Here is a 22,414-nt window from a genome sequence, read left to right as displayed (position 1 = left end):
CCATTTAAGAGCTGACTGCCAGTGGGGAAGGATCTCTCTGGAGGTCTGTTCTACTGGAGTTCATCTTGTGAGCCCAGGATGGGGTGAGTGACTTTCTCTCATTACTCCAATATAAATTATATTAGCCAAGCTCCTAGATATATGTATACCATCTGTATATCCGTTGATTATACAACTATATGTGGTTGTAAGAAGGGAGAGAAGAAAGGGAAGAGATATTCAGAATGTGGGAATGTCCTGTCTAATTAAGTAATATAATCAAACTGAACTTTTCCAGAGTCTCTTGAAACAGCTGGACTTACCGTTTAGTGCAGTGGGAAATACCCAGTTCCTCTTGACCAATGTTTAACTTTTCAAATAAATTTAAGCTGTAGAGATTAGTCTGTGTTTGTACATTGCATTAAGATGCCATGAGCAGGTTAGCATGTCTACACACTACACTGAAACACTGTAGGGTGAGACCATGGCATGGAAGCAGTAACCTGTTATCCTGGATAACCTTCAGCCAGGAACTCTTACTTCTGTGTGAAGCTAATGACCAGGTGGATTTACCCTCACACCATACCCAGTGATGTGGAGCAGGTAGAGTTAGGTTTGTCAGCAGTCTACATTATCAGTCATTACATCTGCTTTTTAACTTCAAGAATGCTCTGACATTAAAAGGTTCAAAAGCAATCCTCCTAATAGTCTGGTTTGGTAGACAGAATTCTTCCCTCCTTCCCACTTTATGTCGCAGAGTTGCTTACCTGAATTACCAGGTACCTCTGGGGGTCTCGAGCCATTCTAGAAAATTCCGCAGCCAGCTCCTTGAATTTAGGCCGACTGTCAGCATCGATCATCCAGCCTGTCAAAGACAAGAAAATAAGTGGCTACTGAGAAAGCATGCAATTTTTAAAAATGCACAAGTTTGAAGAGAAATGATGTACTTGATAATTCTGGCCTAGAGAAAAAATGTGATAAGGAGCCTAGGAAATAGGGAAAGGTGAAAGTGGTGGAACTCTAAAATGGAGAACATCTGGAATTGGCCAGAGGAGACCAAATGTTCTACACTGCAAAGATTTCTTAATTTGCTCTGAGTTCCTGTTCCCCACCCCCAAAGCAGGCGATGTCATTTTCTGTATTTGCCTTTCCCATTTACGTGTCAACTCTGACTGTTTTTTTATTACAGATCTGTCCAACCTCTAATTTAATTAATCCCTGATCTCACCTCAGCCTAGTGGGCTTATTACAAAGTTATTACTAAGCACATTTTTTTCCTCTAACAGAACTACTGTTCCACAGTAGCTTACGTTACAAAGAACTGCCCAACACTTGAACAAGATGACTGACCTCCCATCCCACCTTTCAGGTATAGTTTTTGCTTTCGTTTATCTGCATCATTAACACAGACCTCATGAGATATTAGATGCAATTTTAATTGTTCGAGGGCAATTTTTTGGTCTTCCATCCTCCCAGAAACATTCATTAGGAAGAATTCTCAATCCCTTCTAGTGCTTTCTGTAAAACAAGCAAGTGGCGCAGGCAGTCACCACTGGCAACTAGTTTATCTCAGTGTCAGCTTTTTCTAATGGAAGATTCTATCAGCAGCTTCCCAAGAGCATGTTCTCATTTGCCAGGGAGGCAGAACGAAGCGGGCCTTATCTCCTTTGTAGCCTTTAATGGAAGAATTGACCAAAGCAAAAGAGAAAAAAAAAATCCAACAAAGCTAATGCAACTTACAAAGAACTCCACTCAAGTATTACAGGACTAAATCCGTACATCTAGCTGTGACTTTCCAGAACAGTCATTTCTTCTGTTTGTTCTGTTTCTTCTTCTGTTTCTTCTATTCACTGACAAATGCCTTGTACTCGTTAGAAATGTTATCAACTTGAGTATTTTTGCAAGTTGCAACACAAACCCCTTGTACCATTCACGTGATACTCCTACCTGCATGCATTTATGTTAAAAGGTCTGTGATAGTTCAAGCAGCTTTCACCTCTATTTCCTAGATCTGCCTGAGCATATGAGGACTCCTAATGGTTCTACATGTGCTTCTGCAACATTTATTCATAAATAATAGAAAACTACTAGTGCGTTAGGCTCCTCCCTGAAGTCACCAAGCTTGGTTTAAATATTTGGCTTCTTTGTTAAGATTCACAGAATTGACTTCGGTATGACAGGAATGATAGGAATGGAGCATGAAGGAGAACTGATCTACTGACTCTTTCCTAGATAGTGCACAAGACAATCAAATGTCAGCTGCTCTCATATCAATACGCAGTAGTAATGGAAAGCTGATGTTAAAAAGCAAATCCTTCTCTATATCCCTATTGCAGCTACCTGGCTGTAGTTCTCAAGGGGGTTGGCAGGCTCCAAGCAGTTGTTGGAGGTTCACATCTTGCCTGTTTTTGGTATGAAGAGCCTGAGTGACATTAAGCCACACTGAAAATTCCTCCACAGTGTCTTGCTAAATTGCCTCATGGAGTCATATTATTCCCCAATCATCGATCCACCCTGAAAACAGTATTTTTTAAGATAGGGGTAGATACTTATTGTCTTAAATGTCAACACGCATCAAAAACCAAACCAACCTGTACTCTAGATGTGGTCAAATCTTGCACCACAGCTGAGCAGTGCAGAGCTCAATACTTAAACAAATGGCTGGGGAAGGAAAAGATGGAATTCTGTATGTTCCAAATGCAAACCCCTGGATTACACAGGATGTTCACACTATGAGCATCGTGAACTGCTGGCAGCTGTTAAGTCTAACAGTATTCAGAAGAGGCTTATTTACCTCTGCTGGTGTTATTTTCTTTCTTTGTGTTTTTGTGTACAAGGCAAAAGGGAAAGGTCCATATAAGACAGATGAGATAGCTGTATGTTAATCTCACTTAAATTAAGTCAGAAACACCAGAGAGATGTCCTTAATTCTTTTTAAATTGGAAGCATAGCCTTGGAGAATACAGTCACTAGTGCTGGTATCTTGGAGATAAAAAGGGTAGGAAGAAACCAAGCACAAGCTGTTTTCCTTTTCTGCTCAAGTACAAATAACCATAAATTATTATACTGGTCTAAGAATGATAAACCTCCTTTCTATATCATTTTTTATATTAATTTTACTTTTTATTATTACTATTGCAATAATCAATCCTTTTACTAGCAATAAACCATTCTTGCTTTCTTTCCTTAGTATCTGCAACCAGCATTTTTCCTTGCAGACTTCACTGGCTGAGTATCCATGTACCATAATTATGTTTAATACTATCTTTTCTAACATCAGAATCGATTGTCATGGAAATGACAAGGGTTTACAATAACAATGATACAATTTTGACTTCACAGAAAGAGTATGAGATACCATCTGACAGTAATAAGAAGCTAACTCAGCCCTTCAGGGCTAAATCCGTATCTTGCCATTGCAAAAAAAATGTGCATACAGTATTTAAATGGAATTTACAGTATCTTGGGAAGCCTTTGTTTTGAAACTGCCTGCACTATTACCAGGCATTGTCAGAGACTATGCATGCAAATGTTCTAAAATTGTATTCCTCTCACACTGAACGCAGAGATACGAAAAGCTCCAATTACTTACATTTCACCATCACCATATAAACATCAATAGTGCATATTGGAGGCTGAGGCAACCGCTCTCCCTTCTCCAGCAGGTCTGGGATCTCTCGAGTTGGGATCCCATCGTATGGCTTTCCACCAAAGGTCATGAGCTCCCAGATAGTGACTCCTAGACAGAGAAAAAGAGACTTAGTATTTGAGGTTGTGCTACTCAGATTCCTTCCCGGTTTCTTACAGCTCAGTACTGCGGTCCAGTTCTTGACTGGAATTTCTTCTTTGTTACCGGGGCCTGTAAAAATGTTTGTGCCTGGTCTGCCGTTTAACAAGCTCCAGCAAACGGAGAGACGGCACTTAGTGTTAATCCACAAGAGTGCCTTCCCTCATTTTTATTGGCATAAGAAGGAGCATGATAGATTTGAGGCAGAAGACAAAGGTCTAAGACTGATAGATAGTGGGAAAGCAAATGGATGCAATAATGAAAGAATGTATCTTGCTCTTTTATCATATCAAAAAAGAAAATGAATAGCTGATGTAGTCTATTATTTAGGGGAAAAACGTAGATGTTCCCTAACTTGGAACATCAATTTCCCACAGAAGTACAGCACAGAATAGTACTGTGTCGCTGTTTTTGCCTCCTAACTCATTCACAGCCACCTGTATTATTATTTTTCCTTAAATTACCTTGTGGATTTGAGTTATAATAGTGCTGTACTTAAAAAAAAAAAAAAAAAACAAGATCCTCTTTTTGTATAGCCATAGGATTTGTTTTGGCATCAGAGCTGGAAATAAAGGTCATATATCATAAGTAACAATTTGTCATCAAACCAAATCTTCAATACTGAAAACATTGCTCCCACATTAGTTTCTTTTGTTGTTGTTTTTTTTTCCCCCTAATTTTTATCGCAAAGGTCATTTAAAACATGCCTCCAGATCAGTAACCATATTTCAACAGTTGTTATAGTAATCTGAAAAGAAATGGCCAAAAATACCTTACCATAAAGCCATGTATTCAGTTTACCCTCAGTCACCTCTTTGCTGATATTCAATAACTTTAACTTGCCACCTCTTTTTTGCTTTTGTTCTTTCTGATGAGAGGTATCATGGGCTTCCTGCATTTAAAATGTATTTCCTAAATGGAGAAATGCTTTTTCCTAAGTGATAGAGGTGTACATAATTTCTCGAGAAAGAGCAGCTTTCCATGATCAATTGAGTTCTCATTTATTTTTCTTAGCTGAATAGAGGAGGGCAGCTACCCAGACACTGCAAACAGTGTCTTTTGCTGCTACCCACAGGTAGAAGTGAGTAATGAATACAGCTGTACACCTTGTTATTTCAAAATGATATGGCAACAGAAAATGCAAACAGGAGTCCGTAGCCCTACATACATTCCACTTACAAAGGTGCAGATGATTTTATTAGTAATTAGCTGCACAGCACTAACAAGCAGACAGCTCAGCACATGTGACATAGTGGCTCATCTTGGCAACAGCATTTCTAATATTAAGCAAACATCTCATTTCTCAAACGTGATGTTTTTAGTGAGCCCACATGATCTGACCTGTCTAACCAATTCCACAGTTACCTGTGAAATTAAACCCACGCTTGTTTTACTTAGCTTGGAGAGACTTCTCTTTCTCTTCTATCTCTTGCTGTATTTGCTCTGTATTATGACAAATTCCCTTTTATCAGATTCTAGGTACAGAAATTCCCATGAGCCAAAAAATAGTTTTTGACATTCGTGGCTTTTATAGTTAAGGTTTTTCAAAGGACTGCTTGCTAGAAATGATGACCTGCAGCTGTATTTTTATGAGTCTGTGGCTAAGCTGAGAGAAGCCTTCTTCTGTCATAAGAATCAGGCAAACTTCTACCAGGCCAGACCTTACGGCAGTCATCCCAGCAAGGACATCATGATAATGTATTTTAGTGAGTGGAGAAGTGGGGCAGGAGACAAGTCACAACTGCTGCTTGAGCTACACGTTAAAAAAAGTTAAGAGCAAAAGCCACTGGAATTAACCTCTCTAAGAGAAGACACTGGTATCACAGTAACACAACTTGGTTTAATGCATGACAAGAGACACGTTTTTAAACTAATCGTGAAGGTTTACCGTAGCTCCAGACATCGCTCTGATGGGTAAATTTCCTGTAGTGTATACACTCCAGAGCCATCCACTTAATTGGCATCTAAGGAAAGATGAGAGAAATGTAACCTTACAAATACAATATTAAAACAATAAGCTGGATCCTATATGTAGACAGCAGCTTCCTCTCCATTTCCTTTTTCAACTGCAAGCTTGGAAAAAAAGCAGCAACATCGAACACCAAAATAAATAGTTGTTCCTGCCCTCTAAAATGGGACTTGGGCTCACTGAGAAACACAAACCAGTAGAACCAGCAGAATTTGTCATACCACCCAAATTTCACTGATTTGGGCAGAATGGAACGACTCACTTTTCATCATGCTTGAGTGAAGTTGGGATAACTGCAAAAATTCCATCTGATCCCCCTAAATCTGAAGTGCAGTAGAAAGTGGAAGGCAGAAGTCCCTGACTGCTCTCTAATGAGACTAGTTAATAATGCCATGTCCATAATACTTCATAGTCCATATAATAACGATAATCAGTGTAAACAGGCAACAGGGAGGATTTACTGTGCTTAATTTCTAACTTGTGATATTCATTAAGAACTCAGCCCTCCCAGTTGTCTGTATCATTATTGCAGTGAGAACAGTTGCTCCAGAAAGCAAGTCTAAAGTCTCAAGATAGCCTTGGGCTGTGAATCATCATTGAGGGGTGCTTCTCTCTTTCCTGATAGAAGAGAGTGTAGGCAAACACAAACCTCAGTTTGGAATTAGGGTTCTCTCTCTGGAGATGGTGTTATGATGAGAATTCTGGTGTTTTCTGTTTCTGAGGAGGGCTTTGGAGGCACAGTGTTGAAGTCCATTAATTTCTAATGGACAGACATTTAAGTGAATCTTACCTGGCAGGGACTTGTATGGGTCCCCTCTGATTTGGAACTATGGAAAATATAGTGGAATAAACTGAGCAGAGATGTAGCTGCACACAAAATCTGAACAGATGGTGGGTGTAAAAGCAGAGGATGTGTCTTCGTTCAAACTCCTATGAAAATACCTTCCAGGAAGTTGACTAATGAACATAATCTATACAGTTATGGCAAAAATAGCACTCTGCTAATGGTTGGCTTCGTACTTGCAAAGACAGTTCATCCTCCTCCTCCTGCAGAAGTGTACTGCTTTCGTTTCCATTAAACATGATAGCCTTGTTTCAACCTGGAACCGCTTAGGGAGCAAAGTTACATTGTTAACTGGGGATAACTCAGCCTGGAAGGGTCCTCAGGTGGTCCCTAGCTCAACCTCAGGCTCTGAGCAGGGTCAGCTATGAGATCAGATCGAGGGCTTTATCCAGTTTGGCCCTGAAAATCTCTAAGGATGGAAACTGAACAGAATCTCTCTTAGCATGCTAACAGCACAATGCTAAATGGCAAACCTTTTCTACAATTAACAGGACGTTTCTGTGAAATTGGGAAGTGTCAAGTGGTGTGTAAATAGGGCTCCAGAACTCCCACGACTGGCCTTGCAAATCCAAGACACAACCTCATAGCTGCAGGAAACAGCTGGTTTGCAAGGACCAGCTCCTGTTCTGCCATTCACTGACTGAGGGAGGCAAGAGATGAGGTTACTGAAGAAGGGATGAGAGAACTGAACGCATCAGGGAAGAATGCTAAAACTCCACCTTCCCTAACAACAGGTCTCTTTACTGGGCAAAATGGGGAAGCATTGGTGACTCCTTTCAAACTCTTCACCTTATTGACCAAAACACTGATGTCATCCATGCAACAGCTGCCAAGGGCAGCAGCCACACAAATAAGACAGCAGACCATCCAGGAGAGAAACACATTGGCAACAGCTGTTTTTCACAGACAAGGGCGTAAGTGAGCACAGAAAAACACAGATAGCAAAAAGACAGAAAGCAAACTGAACGCTCAGGAAAAGGAATGACAGGAGAGTCAGAACCCCTTGGGATTTCATGACAGGTTGAAATGTGGAATTTCAAAATGTTGAGTGAGCAGCTGGCAGCAGTGTGCACTTTCAGCCTTCTAAATTGTATAATGCATTAATCTGAAAGCATTAAAAATGGGGTGAGGCACCGTATGGAAGTTCTGCTGTGTGCTGAAAAGTAATAAAGAAAAGTGTCTGGTTTCAAGATTATCCTGAAGCAAGCTATTTAGTGGCCTGGCACTCAGCGTGGTACTGGGGACCTGGATGTGAGAAATAGCATACCCAGGCTCTTTCGTGGTCAAAGAAGGGGTGGCTCTCTGCTGAGCACATATCAACTCTCATGCATACTACAGATAAAAGCGTGGTCTATGCTCTTCCTGATTATTTTTTGGAGAATTTTTCTCATTGAATTAACTTCAGAATTCTTCAAAACAGAACACAAAATGGAACGTATGAGCAAAAGCTAACCCTGAGTGTGGAAACGGCTCTGGCAATTTTATTTCAGGACTTGGAGAAGCTCACTAAGGACAAATGAGTAGTTTTCACACTTGCAGCTCACTGCCAACAGGCAGGGCTTTGCTAAGGCACTGACAGAGTTCTTCCAAAGACAGTGCCCCATAAAGATACACTGTCGTGACAAATAACTTCAGGACATCTGTAGTGTGATGCACGCACTTCCAGACATTTCAATACTCACCTTCCCTCCATCAGCATTATACTCCTTCTCATCCCCCTCCAGAAGTCTGGCCAGGCCAAAATCGGTGATCTTCACATGGTTTGGTGATTTCACCAAGACATTGCGGGCTGCCAAGTCCCGGTGCACAAGTCTTCTCTCTTCCAGGTACATCATTCCCTGAAGGATGAAGAACAGTGGAATAACCTTAATGAGTCTTACATGTTTGGTTGTTAGAACTTGTAAGATCTGGTTCCCTTAATACTATTCACAGTAAGAAAAAAGGTCTCAAGGGCAGAAGTTGAGCGTTGCCCTTGCTGTGAGCAGGAGTGGGAACCCTGAGGTTCTTTCCAATTTGAACCATTTAATAGTACTTGCCAAAGGAAAAAATAATTAAAAAAAAAAAAACCCAAACCCAACCATCAATACTTTGCTCCAGCAAGTTTAAAATCTGGAAAGGTGAGACAAAGAAAATAAGTATTCAGACAGGAAATCTAAAGAGCAGAAGGATTAAGCAACTTAGTCAAAGCCTGAGAGAAATTTGGCCAGATGGGAAAACAATCCCAAATCTCCTAAGTTCTGGGCAACTATCCTCAGTTCAAGACAAGGAATTCATCTCCAAGTACCTGAAGCTGGACACGAGTTCTCAGTACCCTCAGTGGATTAGAGGGAAAACAATTCCTTATTCCACGGGCTGCAATCCACTTGCCTTTTCACTCCCTTCTCATTTTGCATGTGTAGTTACAGTAAGTCATTAGGTCAATAGCTGTATTTTTGTGTGTGTGTGGGTTTTTTTGTTTTTTTTTTTAATGAACATGTTCTGCTACAAGTACTTTTGTTATCAAGCCCATCCAGCTGCCTTTAAAAATAGGTAATATATGATCAGACTACCTAATTCTAACCTTTTTTTTTCTTAACTTTGATGAGAGACCAACCGTTTACCATCAGTATTGAAGTTCACATGATGTTTTCTGACACTGAGATGAACACCACAGCTTGGTTTTACTAATTATATGACATGTAAAGGATAGTCAAGCAGGGTTACAAGCCTGTAATTTTATTAAAAGCCATTTATGACATTAACCGTCATTATAAGAACCTAGAGATGAAATTATACACTTGATAATTACCCTTACAGTATCTCTTAATATATTAGCTCTCTCCATATAATATATATGGTAATTTTAAAAAAGTCATCGTTAAATACCAAAGAGATCATATTAGCCCATGATACAGACGATAATTCAGTGAGCCACAGGCAGTCATTAAAACAACCATATTACTCAGCCTTATGGGCTAGATTTTATTCTCTAACGGAGTAAGAAGCCCACAAGTGCCTACCCTACAGATATCAGGAGGACAGTGCCTATGAGTGAGCCACTGCTTGTGGTGACTGGGCCAGAATGCAGTGGTTTCTTGATTTCTTTACAAAAAGCATCAAGTGGAGCTCTGAACTGCTCTGGCATTTAGGCAAAAGATTTCAGTGCCAACACTACTAAAAGATTTGAAAATGTGTGGGAGAGCATTTGGCATAAACACTGTTTCACTTCTAACATGGTGGGCTTTGCTGCAGTCAACATGAAGGTGGCTTTATAGGAGACACAGGGACTCTTTGGCACAGAGCAGATTGAATGATTTTTAAAAGCACTGCTAGCTGCAGCAAGCACACCCTCCTGCCAATTGCAAGCCAATGATTTTGGCCAGTGAACATTGGAAATCTGGGTCTTTGAAAGGGTAACGATTTTTGATATCAAATTAAAACCTGTCAGAAAAGGACAAATAAATCTCAGAGGTCAACCAACTGTGCGTGTCACACAACAACAAACACATCACGAAAGCAGAGGCACCGTGCTTAGCAAAATGATTACCAACTGGAGACGTCCAACCAGAAGGAGGCCGCACAATCCAAAAGCAATGGCAGCGTAACGGAGGAACAACGGCCACAAAAGTAGCTTTATAAAACCACATCTGTGACAGCAGCTATCAGAAAGAGCTTCCAAGGCACTGCCAGCCCTTCACCATGCCTTCTTAGTCTGACTTTACCTCCCTTACATACTTAATTTCCAAACATGGAGAATAACACTTAAGGACATTTGACTGTTTATTCTTCTCATTCATCTCAACCTTACACCATCATTCAATATTTTCTTCAAAAAATTACATTTTATTCAGCTTAATCTCAAGCTGTGTTATCAAGTTGAAAGATTTCTCACTGGCAGCCTAAATTATATTCCTACCCAACACCACACTTGGTTTTCTTTTTTCTATTCAGAATAGAATCTCTGTATCATTATCCTTTCAGTTTACCTCACCTCTGTCAAACAAGCTTCTCAGGGCTTTTTCCCACCTGTATTATCTGCAAAGCTAAAAACAAGCTGTGTAGGGTTGACAGCTACAAAATCCTATGGAGGTCCGTGACCTGCAGAAATGTAAATGCTCTTAGGAATACTCTGTGTGAGCATGTTTGATTTTCCTGATATCCTATCAACAAGTTCTGAAGGTGGATGGTGTAAATATGAGAGAAAAGGTATATCTATATTTGTTTTCAATAAGCGAGATTATACAAGCAGAATGGAAACAATCTAAAAACAGGAAGCCTACACTATTCACTGTAGCAAGTGTCAAAACACACACTACGCCAAGAAGCATCATTTGAAGGCATTTTCAAAGCTGGCAGGAAAAGAGTTCTCTCTAAATCTAATCCTTTTACATGACGCAGAGACACGTTAATGAAAAAATACCCTCAGCATTACACAGCTGGTATCTCCACCACCCAACAAGCCCCTGTTCAAATGCCAAGAAGGCATTTTAGGAGAGCTGCAAGTAACCTTAGACCCTGACCAATGGAAAGGGATCGGCTTGTACTAATGACACTTTACAGCCTTATCCAAAAGACCCTCATGCTGTGCCGTTTGCAGAGTGATCTGCGAGGCTAGAGAGACAAAACTTCTCAAGACTTGATGTGTCCAAGTTAAAGCTAAGCAGATCTCATTAAATCTTAACGTATCAAATGTCCAGACAGCAATAAATGTCACACCTCCGATTACCTAATGGGAATACCCACAGTAGGGTGGGACTTGATGCTCAAGTCACCAAGAGGAGGAAATTCAGCAGTAAGTCATCAAGGATCATTCATCCCGTCATCTTTGAGCCCCGATTCACCTCACACAACTGACACTTCTTCATCACAGTCAGGAAAGAGGTTTCTTGGCACAGAATGTCGTTAGAAATGCAATTACCTCTAGGATCCCTTAACATACAGTCACCCTTGGAATCAGCGCTTAATGCTATTAAGAAGTCAAACAGCCACCGCAAACAGCTGTAATGCTGATAAGTTGAGAAAGTCCGTTTGGAATTGCAGTCTGAGCAAGGAATAGCCTTTTATCTTCCTCAGCTGCATCCCTTATCCTCAGCCAGAGTCACGCACAATGACAAACCGGTGCTGTACAAATCCTCACCTAGAAATACGTGGCATCACAACTGCCTGCAGCCCAGACTCCTCTTCACCTAATCATGCAGCTGTGGGAATGTAGATTCACCTTGCACAAACACACATGGAAGTCTTGGCAAGGGTGTTTGTATGTGTCACAGAATCACAGAATGGCCCGGGTTGGAAGGGACCTCAAGGATCACGAATCTCCAACCTCTACATTTAATACTAGACCAGGTTGCCCAGAGCCCCATCCAAACTGGCCTTGAACACCTGTAGGGATGGGGCACCCACAACCTCTCTGGGCAGCCTCATAAATAAATGGCTCAATTTGTGTTAAAGGTCTTTCGTCTTTTCCCGTACTGTTATTGACCCGCTCTGCCTGCCCATGTGTTCCACACAGCATCAGGGTGACTACGAACAGTGCTGAGAGTTAGAAAATCAGGTGTTAAGCAAAGGCAGCTTTGTTCAGTGATGGGAGGTGGACACGAAATATCTAAATGCCTACTAGGAAATCAACTCCAGCAAGAATTTCCTTTCTGTCATTCTGCAGCCTCCATAGTTTTTTATGTAATAACCTGAGGAAATAAACCTTTGGGAAAACTAGCTGAAGTGACGCCTGCTCTCTGCCCAATGAATTACTCTCCAACTTGGCTAGGGATAACATGGAATAGAAACAACCGTGTTGACTAGACAGTGAGTAACAGATGTAGAAGAATAAAGACTGCTATTATGGATTGTTTGTGAAGCCTCTGGGAGTTTGGACAGACAGACCTGGTATGGTCCTGCTCTTCTTCTGTTGTCCAGTGAGGTTGTGGATGCCTCATCCCTGGAGGCATTCAAGGCCAGGCTGGATGTGGCTCTGGGCAGCCTGGTCTGCTGGTTGGTGACCCTGCACATAGCAGGGGGTTGGAACTAGATGAGCATTGTGGTCCTTTTCAAACCAGGCCATTCTAGGATTCTCACCAGAAAAATGACAGACCAGAAAACGAGGTACTGCATGATGGCAACAAACTGAGGTGGGACACTGAAAAATAGACTGTGTATCAAAAAAAACAAGGGAAGCCAGAAGAAAATAAGAGGGGACAGCTTTCTCCCCCAACCAAATGCTGCACTGCAGCAGGAAGTATCACCTTGGATCATAAAGTATGAGGACTTCCAGGACTGCAGGTATCAGCACAAGATGATCACCAGAGCAGCATTGGAATGAAAAGAACGAAAGTATTTAAAAAAAAAAAAAAGGCAAACGGAAGCTTTTCTGAGAAGTTATGGCTTTGTTCTCTGGGATGTCTTGCCTTTAAGATGTGGTCACAATTTGCTGTTTTCTTACTTTATCGCTAGCATTACTTTCTGCAGCTGCCATTTGTCTCCCAGTTCCTGAGGCAGTTTTTTGAGCACACTGTCCATTTGTACACCTCACAGGGCTGAGCACTGCAAGCACAGAGTGCTTCAGCTGCTATTTTTTTGCTTTCTTGCACTCTCCTGGACTTTCCTTAGTCCCACGCCCAGCTGAGGATGCTTCTGGATTCCTTTCAAAGGTTGTGATTGCTGCTCAGGGAACGTCCAGCTCTCCAAATCAACTGAGCCTTGTCTGAGAGCTCTTTCCATTAGGCTTCTGTACCTCATTTCAGGAAAAAGATTATTCATTACTCAGGACAGAATTTAAGCAGGTACATATTTTCACTGAATGCAAAATCCCTTTGGGATAATTACCAGAAATGAACTGAAACTGTGTTGAATCACTAACTAAAGTATATGCATATGTCTTTGCAAGATGCAAGACTTAATTCTGCCAGACAGTTCAAATTAAAAGCAATGAGTATAACCAGCTTGACCTGCCCCAAGAACTGTAGCAATACTAGTGGCCAGATGCGCTGTAAATACTTTTGCAGTGGGACTTTTTGCTGTTTCTACAGTGAATATTATTTTCTCTCTAAATAGAGGGAATGTTGATCTTAAACCATCTTCAGCAGCATAAAGAAATTAAGAACAAACTACCTTTTTTTCGGTAATGACTTCCACCCACCAAAGCCAGCACACATGGCAGGTTCATTAAACAGGCATGTGAACAAGAACATTTCAAGCCCAGCTCGAATCTCACGGACATTAATCTCCAAGCATGGAGACTGCCCTCTTTTCATCCTAATAACTTGAGGTTAGCTTAATATCAGGACTACTACAGAAAGCTTGAAATGATCATCTTTCCCCTGCTCACTCCATGAAAAAAGTATAATTTTACCCAGGGCTAAATACACTTTCAAGGAAAACGCGGTGCCCTTTGTTGTCATGAGCAACCAGAATCATCTAAGTAGCTGTTACTCCAGAGATAGCTGTGGGAGGGAAAAACTGACACCGCTCTGAAATTCACTGACTCAGCTGCAGAGGTGTGATTCGTTCTGTATGTACGGTTGCAAAGCTGGGGCTGAAGGCCATCCTCACAGTGCAGAGAAAGTGAGGGGTGCTAACAGCTTCAGTCGAAAGCTGACAGACTGGGCAGGGGACTGGCACCTTGTGCTATGTGCTTCTCCACCACATTACTGAAAATATCTGAGTTCAGCCAACTCAGATAAAGCTGGCAAGGTTCATCTCTGCACCCCAGGCTGTGCTGTATAACACCAAGTACTTGGGAGTTCATCTGTTTTGGATTTTACAGGGCAGACAAAGGAAGCTTGTGTGATGTAAGATACCTCTTCCCCTCTCCTGATCCCTTGATCCCTCTCTCTCCCAATGCTATTTTCTCTGTAATTCACTTTAATTTGAAGTAATGTGCTATTTGTGTGTGACAGGTCATATGTTGGGCTCACGGTGCTTTTACCTCCAGTCTTTAGATGCATCCTTAGGACACAGAGCTAACACAACTGGTTGGATTTTCATCCAGTCCCTTTGAACCTGTCCATGTGGCCAGCTCTCCTCTTCTCAGTCCTGTAGCAGCTTTTGCTAAATGGGCTGTAGACTACAGAGTTCACACCACAGAAAAGCAATCAGAAACTCTATGTACTTGACTTAGGAAAGAAAATGCCAGTGCAGCTGGATTATTACCCCAATGGAAAGGCAGCCAGTGTAAATACACCTGGGCACCTAACTCAAGCAAGTTCTGTCATGAAAAGACCTCGCAGTGACATTCTATACACAGGTTAGTCCTACCTCTCTATTCTTTCTGCTCACAAGTGCAATCACACCTTGGTTGACCCAGCAGAAGCACAAGGTTGAAATGACCTGGCTTCATTACAATCACAGGAGAACACATGATACTTGTGACAATATAAACAGGTTCATTACCCATCAAAAGAACAAACTTTCTTTGGGAAAAAAATTCTCCATCAGGCCTCTGCTCTGCACCATGCACCTGCTGCATTATACCTGATCCAGAATTAGGAGTCCTAGAGCCGGATTTACTGCACTGCTGAGCACAGGACAAATGCAGGCTATTCCAAAGACGTGATTCATAAAGAGAGAGCGAACACAAAGATGAGAATTAAGCTTACAAGCTTATGGCATTTTAAAATGTGACTGAGGTGAGCAGCCATTGTGCTGGCTCAGACCCCCCTGCAATCCTAAATTCAAATCTCTGGAGTGTATTCTCACTTCTCCAAACCAGAATGCCGTGTTTTGGGCAGCTGAACTACTTATTTTCCCTTCTATTGAGCACACAGGGAACGCTGTGGTTGCTGGTACCTTGTGTGCTCAGATGAAAATCCTTTAACAGCAGCACACAGTAGTTCCTGGCTTTGCAAAAAGCAAATACATACACAATCCCAGTGAAATACTTAACAGAGGTAATTTTTTTTTTTTAATTCTTAAGCCGCATGTTTCATAGGGCACTTTTGGCCCATTTGAGACCTTTTGGCATTACACAGTATTATTAAATAAAGCCCCAGTGACTTTTTTACCTCAGCAGCCATCATGGCTGGAGCTGAATTTCTGAGGCTGGCTCCTTGGCTTGAGAGACGCCCCCAAAGCACACACTGCTTCAGTGCTCTGCACGACCACTTCTGAAGGTATCCTTTCTGTGTAAACAGGTACCCAACAGAATGGAAGGGCTGCTTCTCTAGGAAGCCATCATCTTCACAAGCTATTCCATTGCAAGGGTCACCAGGCTCTATAGGAGAAAAGTGGGACGAGGGCATGCTTACTCCCCTCCTGATACTGTTTTCTTCTCACATGAGCACAGCAAGCGGTCAGGCTACTCTCTATGAGGGCTTCTGCTTAGGATTGCAATGTTGTTTTACAAAAGAAAATGGTCTGAATTTATTCCAAATGCTTTTGATACTCTGATTCAAGTGAGTTCTTGAATAAATTAAAGCTTTGAACTTCCAAACTCTGTTGCCAGTAGGTTTCTGAGCACTTCTTAAAAACCCACATCATAGGTAACCATGGTTACCTATTCCGTACTATTTTTTTTTTCTTTTCTAATTGAGAAGCTTATGACAGCTGACAGAAGAGGAGAGGCCAGCAATGTAAACAGAGTGTGCTATCTGATAGTGGCTGGAGAAAACTTCTAAATAATCCATTAATATTATTCAATAAATCCAGATGAATGCTAGGATGGGGTGAGTGGAAGACAGAAATTTGGTTTCAATAGACAGATATTTGCCCCCAGCTAAAATGTCACATTATTATTAATGGTTCACAGCATCGCTGTGTTGACAGTGAGAGCCCACAGAGTGTGAGTCAAACTGCTCCCATGCCCTGTGAGTTATGTGCGCTCAGCCCGAGCATCCTTTGTGTGGGGCTGATCACTGCAAGGAGCTTGTCATTTTTCACTCTGGGATCCTGAGGAGGATGTTTATAGCAGATGATTTATCAAGAAAGGTATGAAATGGCTGGATGCTTCTTAAGCTTATGAAAGCCAGGCACGGTGACTTTGCACTTGTGAAGGAAAGGTCTGTTGATCACTGCCTGCTGCATGGGGATGTGCGACCGGCGCCTTTCCTTGCTTCTCTGCATGCTAGCTCAGCTCTAGCTAGACAGCAAGATCTACTCCATGGTTGTGTAGGGGTAATGCGTCCAAAGCAAGGCTAGAGGAGCCCTCATGTTACTCTACCATGTATGTGTCACTCACACCAAGTCAAGCACGCTTTTACCCTACAGGAAAGCAGAATGACTCAGACCATTACGGAGCACAGATGGCACTAATGCTTGATGCTGTACATTGCTTCACCCATTCTGAAGAGCGGGCCTACAGTTTTACCAGCAGACCATATTTCTGATCTTGTAAACATAAAAAACCTTCCAAAATATCCCCAAACCCAAACTGCCTATGTCCTAGAAAACATCTAAATTCAAATTTCAAAGCCCATTCAGGTTTAATGTTAAACACAGCACTGGAGATTTTGGTTCCCAGCTTTAAGAAACTTCTGAGAGAGTGAGAACTGGCTCCTTCAGCTGATCTCTGCAACCTCCTGGCTATAGCAGGTACTTCAGTTAAAGCCATGTTTTTGTCAAGTCGTTTCAGGAGTCATGGATGCCATAATTTATTCGAAAAGAAAGACAACTCGTGACTTTGACATCTTAAGATTTCAGCATGTGGGTGGGTGAATAGATTGGAAATTTGAGAGTTGTTGAGCTGAAACAGGTGACCTGAGAAGAACAAAGAGAAATCGGGGCAGGTGCATTTCCACAGCTAGTAACTCTCAGAGTATATTAACACTTAGTTCCTGGCTCCCTAAACTTAAAGGCAGCTTTCCAATTAATTGCAGCAGAGGCAGGTTTAAGCCCTGGTCAGTGCTCTTACCATCACAAAGCACCAGGCTCCATACTGCTAAGCACACTGAAATATTTTTAAATCATTGGCAAAGGAATTCAATAGGGAAGCAAAGGAAATCTAGCTCCTTTGGGCTCCTCTGGAGTCCCAAATTTTAGAAGACTGCAAAGAGTCATATTTCACCTTTCTCCCTAGCTGTAAAGCCATGCCTTCTGCCATTCATTCTAAACCTCAGCTGAGAATTTGATTTATGATGACAAACTGCTATACCTGTCTACAGAGTCTGCATATCCTGGGCCTTTTAACAGGAATCACCTTCTTCCTCTATCCTGTCAAGAGGACCTCGTGGGCACTAAGCTGCTAACACTAGCTGTCCCCTCTCCTTCTGCAGTTCTGCAGCAGCACTGCCATGCCCCTGCACTGCCATGCCCCTGCACTGCCAGTCTGCCATACAGCCACAATCATTTTACATGAAGCTTCTTTGATAAGTATTTAAGTACTGAAATGAGCAGACTCAAAGAAAGATCTGCTTACAATCAAATTTTCATGGTGAGTAAAAAAGTCTCACTAATTTTGTTTCAAGTGCATGAGACCCAAATACACAGGAAATCTCTACACAGCTCCCATTTCCCTCCTGGCTGCAATTTTTCAGCCCTAACTCTGCTTCTTGACTGCCACGCTCACATTACCTCCCTCTCTCTCAAACTGCTTAGGTGGCTTGAAGGCTCAGCTGCAGAAACTCACCATTTCCCCAAGGACCCAAACATGCTGGTTTATTTTTTCCCCTTCAATTAAAACTAACAGGCACCAGGCTTAAACTGTTTCTGTATCTTGACTGAAACACATTGATTAAAACACAGGCAAAAGCACAACATGACCCCCCAAACAGAAATACCTTTAAAAAGGTCTTTACATTGAGAGTTCTTTAGGCACATGGCAGAGAGAACCAAGCTGTCACCGAGGAAAGCATAAGAAAACCACATCAATAAATGCTGCACAGTCACAGGTGCCATGGATCGTAATGGCAAGAGCTTCTTTTCCTGAGGCACTGAGATAACTGAGGATGCCTGGGATCACGTATGCACACCTATCAACTGGCTTCTTGCCCTTAAGATTATTACTAGAGCTCAGAACTCACCCATATATAATTCTAGCTCTGCCTCTTTAGAAAACACACACGCCTCCCCCAAACTGCACCACTAACAAAATCACTTTCAACACATCAGTGCACACAGCACAGGTCGTATACACATCTCCAATCCCAGACTCTAGGAATACTAGAACTCATTTATTAATTTCTAGCCAAACACACACACAATGAACAGTACCAACAGCTTCTCAAAGCCATCCACTAATGGTCACAGCAATGGGTTATGACGGGATGCAGACACTGCATTCCTTCCTACCAGCAGAACTCAGAACTGACCATTATCTATTTTCATTTGAATTATGTATCCATGTTTATGATTTTTTCCCCATTTGATTTACTTCTAGCTCAACTCCCTAAGGAACGAGACTGGTGCCATCATGGTGTGTGTGCACATGTTGTTCTGACTGCCCCTCTCCAGGAATTTTCAATGCCTTTGATGGCTTTCAGCCTTATTTGGCACTACAGTGTCCCAAAGTTTTGCATTCTTATGAGATTCCTGAAAGTGGATAGGCAAGTACGGGAGAAAGACTGTAACAATTTCTCTGCTATTGCATTTGCAGTCTTTCTTGGGCTCTAGAGACTTCACGTAAGAGAGAGACATTATTGGAGATACTTTAACTAGCACTAAGAACATATTAAATTCTAGATAACCTAATCATAAGACATAAATCATAGGCAACCAGCTCTCAGCAGTTCTACTGCTCATAAAACTGTTTTTCTAAGGAGCTCCAGGGGGCCTCATTGATCACAAATTCCGTGAAGTTCTATCAGAGGAAAAAATACAATCCTATTTACATACTGTATGGGACTGCTGAATCACGGCCTGAACCTCTGATTAATCACCTGAGGCAAGCAATGAGTCAGCCATGGGAGCACAGGTGAAAGCATGATCTCTGGAGATCTGGTTCACTGGAGTCCATCTTGCAAGCCCAGGATATGGTGAGTGACTTTTTCTCCTTACTCCAATATAACAATTATATTAGCCAAGCTCCTGGAGATAGATAGATAAATATATATATATATACACACACGCCATTTGTATATCCATTGATTATACATACACACTTATCAAGACTAAAACTGCTGAACTAAACCTACTAGTCTAAAAGCTATGCCAGGGAGCAGGTGCTGGGATGGTTGTCCATAGGATATCAATGTGAAAGGACAGTTGCAGAAATGCTACTAATGGGGTCAAGGAGCATCTTTCTTTAGGAAAAGGCTGAGAGGGGATCTCATAGCTGTTTACAAACATCTAAAGTGCAGAGGTCAGGTTAATGGGAGTGGACTCCTAATCAGCAATGGCAATCAACAGTAGAACAAGGGGCAATGGGTAGAAACTGGAAGTTCCATACTAAAGCATGGAAGTGCTTCACTGTCAGAGAGTCAGAGCAGTAGAACAGGCTGCCCAGAGATGTTGTGGAGTCTTCTTCTTTGGATATACTCAAAACCCACCTGGATGTCTACCTGTGCTATCTGGGAAGAAAAAGAAGTGGAAGGAGGAGCAGGCAAAAGACTCTCTGAGATAACCCAGAAGTTGGTTTTCAATGTGATTCTCCCACATTGACTCTCAGCTGTTTAATAATGATGTTGAGCCTACAGTGCCTATCTTGCCTTTAGCAGGAATACTAATCATAGCCTCATCTATCTATATGCCTGTTTTTATGAAACTCATACAAGGATAATATCTTTGAGACCTTTTATCCTCTGTCAAATCTGAATAAATTCAACCAACATTTTAAAAAGTTATTGCAAAGGAAACTGAAGACAGATATTGAGGTTGCAATGAGGCTAATTTCCAGAGAAAACTAGGCTAAGCCTAAGAAGTTTTAAGAAAACTCCAGCCCTTACACATTCCTTTTTTTTAAAGGAGATTCAAAATAACCATCTAGCCCTGTTTCAGAGAAGAAGTCTGAACTACACAAACACCCTTTGGGCCTTACGTTATGGACAGCATACCTGTGTGGCTCTGGTAACTTCCATCTGCTTCATCTGAACTGGGAGCTACTGTTCAGGAGAGAGGCCATGCTGGAGGATCTATGGATCACAGGCTAGTCCACCAGCTCACCTGTTAGATCTAGGCTAGCAAGCTTGGGCAGCATCCAATGTTATTATTGTTTTTAACAGAGACAGCTCTCTGATCTTTCACAGCGAGTGCAGTAATGCTGTAATTCCCCAGCAGCCAGCCCTTCAAAGCAGCAAATCCCTCAGTAATTCAGAAGAGAGAGCAACACACCTATCCTACAGATGACTTCACATCTCGCTACACTGGGTAATTACATCCAACCTTAACAGACAATACTGCCGAACATAAAAAGCTCTCTCTAAAAAAAAATAAACAAAATCAATGTTTACTTAAAAAATTCTGGTATTAAAAGTACTTTGGGGTTCATTTCTTATTTGCCCAACGGCCTATGAGAATTCAGGGCATGCTTTCACCCTGCTTGCGGGATCATCCAGACTTTCATTTTCCTTCAGAGAGAAAGCAGCAAATCTCAAAATGTGACGAGAGCTAGAGTCTGCAGAATATCTGGAGGAATGACGGCTTACAACACAACGATTGGCAAGAGGGTGGATGTGCAAGCAGCCTTAGAATAATGATACTCTCCAAATGATTGACTCAAACTTCTTGAAAGGTCTAGAAGCTAAGTTTGTCTTTCAAATCTATTATAATTTATACTGCAGTATTCATACTGTTTCCAATTTATATCTCCTAAGCCCACAGAGCTCAGAAGCTGTATTTCAGTGATGAAAATACAATCCCAAGCCAATACTGAAGTATTTGTTTACATCATTACATTGTTTCACTAGTTCACTTTACATTGGAGTCTGAGATCCAGGCAGGAGGAGGAGAAAGAATCATTTGAATGACTGGCCGTGTGGGTGGTGCCAGGCTAAAGGCCAGAGGAAACACCATAGGAGACCTCAATTTGTGGCAGACTGGGTAAATCAGAAATTCCTTGTGTTCAGTTTGCACCTCCCTGAGGATGCAAAGCACCATGACACAATGGGAAACACTGCTCTCGGGAGAGGAGTCAAGAGTATTTTTTCAGAGACAGAAGGAAAAACGGTTGCGCAAGAACTGTCTGAGATGCCAAAAGGTGTAGGATTTCTCAAACACGAAGCCAAATTTCATAGTTAACGGCTGTTTCCAGCTCCGATAACACAGATGGGGTGATCATTTCTCCCAACTTTATTCTCCTAAATTCTCCCAAATTTATTTTCCTACCTTGAATATCTAGACTCTTTCCATCCAGTTGTATTTTCTGCAGCAGGAAGCCCTGCAGCTAGTCATTCTGCAAGGTGCTTCAGGCCCTTTGAAAATGGTGAAAGCTAAACAAATGGCAAAGGAAGGGCCAGAGGTGGGGACCTGCCCAGCTTTTGCAGAACTGATTTGGCTAAAGGAATGCTTTCCAGTAATAGCCAGCAGAATAGATTTAGAAGGTCCTAAGCAGAAGGAAAAAAAAACAAAAACACAATAACAGAACAGAAAATGGGAAGGGAAACAAAAGAAGGTGAATTTGACAAAGAGCTGTGTCCTCAGTTTTCAAGAGACCTCACGTAAGGTCATTTAGAATGCTTAATGATTTTGAAAGTTGTCACATTTTCTGTTGTAATCAGCTGAGTGCTAGAATCAAAGCTGCAGTACTCTCACAGTTGCAATATGTTTACTGTTTTGTGTTGGCTGTTTTTTTTTTTAATTTTTAATGTCTAATACAGTTTAATACTTTTATCTTTTGTAACAGGGCTGGACTTGGTTCAGACCAAAATAATCACTGCATTAACACTTTTTTCTTGCCCATTCAAAGTAGTTCAGTTCATTACTGCAGAAACAGCAAGCCTCCCCAGTTTATCATTAATTCCTACTGTTTTAATTACGAGAAAGGGGGAAAAAA

At 41.6% G+C, this 22,414-nt stretch overlaps 1 protein-coding gene across 4 annotated transcripts in view; it reads right to left on the bottom strand.

Annotated features, from left to right (window-relative positions):
• ERBB4 (erb-b2 receptor tyrosine kinase 4) overlaps positions 1-22,414 on the bottom strand; it is a 322,379-nt gene that overhangs the window by 19,456 nt on the left and 280,509 nt on the right. For all 4 annotated transcript variants that reach the window (XM_031554101.1, XM_031554102.1, XM_031554103.1 and 1 more), the window contains 4 exons: positions 8,262-8,417; positions 5,655-5,730; positions 3,572-3,718; positions 747-844 (listed from right to left, as the gene is read on the bottom strand). In XM_031554101.1, the coding sequence (XP_031409961.1) occupies positions 747-844; positions 3,572-3,718; positions 5,655-5,730; positions 8,262-8,417 (477 nt within the window). The remainder of the gene's footprint in view (positions 1-746; positions 845-3,571; positions 3,719-5,654; positions 5,731-8,261; positions 8,418-22,414) is intronic.

The sequence above is a fragment of the Meleagris gallopavo genome, chromosome 7 (genome assembly GCF_000146605.3).
Source record: "Meleagris gallopavo isolate NT-WF06-2002-E0010 breed Aviagen turkey brand Nicholas breeding stock chromosome 7, Turkey_5.1, whole genome shotgun sequence".
Lineage (NCBI taxonomy): Eukaryota > Metazoa > Chordata > Aves > Galliformes > Phasianidae > Meleagris > Meleagris gallopavo.
The sequence above is the reverse complement of the archived record's forward strand: the minus strand, read 5'-3'. Positions and strand labels throughout refer to the sequence as shown.